Source organism: Meleagris gallopavo, chromosome Z, assembly GCF_000146605.3.
Source record: "Meleagris gallopavo isolate NT-WF06-2002-E0010 breed Aviagen turkey brand Nicholas breeding stock chromosome Z, Turkey_5.1, whole genome shotgun sequence".
Taxonomy (NCBI): Eukaryota; Metazoa; Chordata; class Aves; order Galliformes; family Phasianidae; genus Meleagris; species Meleagris gallopavo.
The window spans coordinates 38,851,486-38,855,834 of record NC_015041.2 but is presented as its reverse complement, the minus strand read 5'-3'; the positions used below and the strand labels follow the sequence as shown (position 1 = coordinate 38,855,834).

At 32.8% G+C, this 4,349-nt stretch overlaps 1 protein-coding gene across 1 annotated transcript in view; it reads left to right on the top strand.

The window, feature by feature from the left end:
- LOC104915132 (contactin-associated protein-like 4) overlaps positions 1-4,349 on the top strand; it is a 248,871-nt gene that overhangs the window by 205,262 nt on the left and 39,260 nt on the right. The window contains exon 12 of the mRNA XM_010725847.2: positions 3,576-3,794. Coding sequence (XP_010724149.2) covers positions 3,576-3,794 — 219 coding nt within the window. The remainder of the gene's footprint in view (positions 1-3,575; positions 3,795-4,349) is intronic.

The following is a 4,349-nucleotide window of genomic DNA, read 5'->3' as shown; positions in this document are numbered from 1 at the left end:
ATGCTTCTAAGAAATAAATTTATCTGGACAGTGGGCAAGGTATCATAACTCTTTATGGTAATAGTATGCAGACAAACTCATGTCATTTGTCACATTCCTTCAGTTGTTGCAAAGTATTACGTATTGTGGTTTTTACATGACTTGTGACTAACAAGGCATAAGAGAAAGCTGAAATTGCCTGTTATTTCAGGATTTGAATAACAATTTAAAACTTTATTACACTGTTTATCGAACTCAAAGACATTTCTTCACTTCCAGAAAAAGTCATAATTCTTTGAGGGAACTTTAAAAACTATTCTTTTTTATGTGCAGGACTGTTTATTCTGGAGACAGAATTATATATTTGTACTGAAGCCAATATCAGTCATTATTAACATAATTTATTGTGCAGATTCATTTAGATTTCATCATCATATAATCATTTAGAATAGATTTTAACTCACCAACTTACACTTACTATGCTATTAATAGTTTCAGAGATTAGTATAATAATAATAATGACGATGAAAATTTCAGGTTCAGTGTTTCAGATGAGGACACTTTAGAAATGACTTAAAACTCAATATATTATTAATATATGGCATTACATACTTCCTAACAAAATTTTTCTTAGCATTTTATTGATTGTTCTCCATCTTTATAGCTAATGCTTCTATTTATGACAAAATGATCTTTAAATATTTAAGCCTAACTTTACCAAAACAAAAGAAACAGCCCAATAATCAAATCAGGAAAAGTGAATTTTAGAACTGTTAGTTTTTATAAACTGTTGTAAACACTTCAGTGCATACATGATTTTCTAGAGAGCTTCTACAAAAACATAATTGTTTATCCTAACTGCATTTTAAAACACAGAATGATTATTTTTTAAGACAAAATCATTATCATTTTCTTTTTTTTCCCCAAAAACAAATGAAGAAACCTCAAATCTTTGAACTTTTTTTCAGAGTTCCTGTAATGTTCTACACAGATAATGCTTCAAAGCAACTAGGCTAGTTCACCTCTGAAAGTTCTGTGCCTGTATTACTCATATGACTGCAAGTTATATTCTCAAACTGAAGTCCAAGAAACTAATTTACACTAAGTGTTCATGGAAGGATTATTTCTTATTTTGTAACAATGAGATAAAAAGACATTTAAAGTAGCGTAGGGAACACAATGTTGTAATAATTTTGAGCTGTAATAGAAGTAGATTTAAAAAGATCTAGTTGAATCTGCTGTCAGCCTATCACACAAATTTGCAACTTATTGTGCAGTATGAGTGGAAAGCTATCTTTTCTTTATGGAAAAAGCTCAAATCTTGTATTCTATTCTTATTATTTGGAAATCAATTTTTCCTTCTGCATGTACCATTGTCTTGGTACTTTAAATGATTCAGCGTGTCCTGTTGACTACATTTTTTGTTAGTCATTTTAGCTACAGTTGATCACTCCACGATCACTCCACTGATCACTCCACGATCACTATTGACTGCATCTTCCAATCCACTTTGCCAGTCTGTGCCTATGCTCTGCCTAAGTCCAAATGCATTAAGGTTGCAAGTGTCCCCACAACGGTTAGAATATTTGTATCTAACATAAAGGCAAATTGGGACCAAAACACATTTTTACAGCACAATAGCTATGTTCCACTACAGAGCTTCTTCATCTTCACAGAAAGTGCTCTCTGACCTGGTTCTTCATCACAAGATGACATATTTTAGAACTCAGCCAGCATCTCTCTACATCCTGTGGCAAAATTTCCAAAGGTAGATTGACCATTGTAGTTTTAAAAGCTAATTTTCTTCTAGGCTTGCAATGCCGTTGATCACATCAGAGTTACTCAAAGTATTATAAAATGTATTTATTTCTTTTTTCTGATATATTTGGATCACATTCAACTAGAAGCATGTGGGGTTATAATTATAATTAAGTCTTTGTCTTCAGAACTTCTGGGTCTGGTTCCCTAGATTGAGATTACTATTTTTTTTTTTTTAGCAGTACTAACATAATCCATTATTTTGTTATTGATTTTAAACTATCTTCTGAGGTTTTTTTTTTACTTTTTAAAAATCTAAACAGCCATATTATTTACCAGATCTGTCATTCTAATATGCTATTTTATAGGCCCATTTAGTGACTTCAGAGCAGAATTTCTTTTCAGACTTCGCTCCAACATATTACCTAGAAGTATCATAAGACCTCACTGCAGAAGGTAACATTCAGCAGAAATTCTTTTTACCCAATCACATAGAGTTTCTATCACCTTAGTTTTAATGTATTTGTTTCTTTTGTCTACAATACAAGTAGACTGAGTTTTCAAATGTGTCCAAAAGACACAGAATTTTCCAAAATTTCATTTCAATAATGAAATTATTTTAGGTAATCATTATTTCTTATTTCTCCATAGAGCTCTGATGATTTTTATGCAGAAAAGAAATCTGTTTATAACAGAAGCAGTTCTGCTTTAAAATTGACTGCATATTATGTTTTATTTTACTTCAGTTGCTTTGAAAACAATGCCTCTTTTTTACTGTCATAGAAACTACAACAGATACAAGGAGTACAATGATGCTATTTGATGGAATAGATTCTCAGCTACAAAGCACTATTCTGCAACATAGTTACCACTATTAGCCATGCACTTCTGTCAGAGATGAACAGGAGCCAGCGTACTGTGTTCATAAAAATCCGCAGTCTTTAATTCTCCTCAGTTATTTCTAATCATGTTTCTTTTCTCTTGGATTGTAGTGCAGTATCAAAAATAAGAGCTTTTCTGCTAGATTCATGGAAACTTCTCAGTCCCTTACTCCTTTATTCAAATTCTTAATATTTTAAAACATAGGTAATCCCATGCTTAAGGATTATTTCTTTTCATATACTTCAGTAGTATCCTCAGTTCAATCTTGGAACTGGTACCCTTTAGTATCTTTATCAATGACATAGAATGAATGGCACAGAATGAATCAAAGAATCATAGAATGGCCTGGGTTGAAAAGGGCTTCAAAGGGCTAGTTTCAGCCCCCCTGGTTTGTGGTCAGCGTTGCCAACCACTATATCCAACTGCCCAGAGCCACATCCAGCCTGGTTTTGAATACCTTCAGGGATGGGGCATCCACAGCAATGGGATTAAGTGCACCCTAAGCAGATTTGTAGATAACACCAAGATGAGTGTTGCAGCTGATACAACAGAAGGAAGGGATGCCATCCAGAGGGAATGGGATGTCTTGAAAATGGTGTCTTTGTGAAATGAATGAGGTTTTACAAGGTCAAAGACAAGATGTTCCACATATGTTTGAGCAATGCCAGCTATGTCTCCAGACTTGGAAAATAACTCCATGAGAGCAGTCCTGCTGCAAAGAAGCTCTTTGCCTATTTGCATTCAGTAAAAGTCACTTGGTTGGTCGATACTCAGATATTTGCAAATTGATCTTATTGTATATAATATATATAATAGGCAAAATTATTGTCTATTGTAGAATCTTATTCACTAATAGCCAGAGAAGATATAAGACTAAACCTTGCTCTACTGTATAATGCTTTTTGTAATCACTGCAAAATAATTTAAACATTTAAATATTGATATGTTCTTTTTAGCTCCATATGAAGTGATTTTTTCATTCGATGTTGGAAATGGACCTAATGAAGTTAAAGTTCAGTCACTCACTGTCTTGAATGACAACCAGTGGCATTATGTGAAAGCTGAAAGAAACATCAAAGAGGCATCCTTACAAGTAGATCAGATTCCTCAAAAGTCTCATGCTGCTCCACTTGATGGGCATTTTCGTCTGCAACTCAACAGCCAGCTTTTTGTAGGTATGCATTCATCTAACAGAATCTTTTCTAATTGCCATCATGAAAGTTTGACAGGAGAAAAAATAAAAATAACAAGGAAAAAACATAGCAAAGTGAGTCTTTTGAAAGCAGTTTGTGCACTGAGATTAAAATCTTCATTTAAAATCCATTGAGATGTAGCTCAATTCACTGCTTTGGCCTGTACTTATTACAAGGTAAATTTTCAGTTAAAATTTTTTTGAGGTTTGTTCAAAGAACAACTAAAATATCTAGTCTTCTGCCCTTTTTCTAATGCATTTAATGAAATAATTAGGCTGTGTTTATTTAGTACGATAAATGAGATAAAGAGATTATTCTATGACCTCACTTAGCCAGGAGAAATACAAATCTATGATTGTTTCCGACTAAATCATGAAAGCTTGAAAAAATGAAATTTACATGTATATTCGTGCTTCACAAGATTTCACGTTCATATATTTAGATAAACCACAGGAAAAGCAAGAAAGAAAAATTAATTTTAAAAATTAATTAATGTTTATTTAACTCTTCCACTAGCATTGTGTTATGATATGTCAC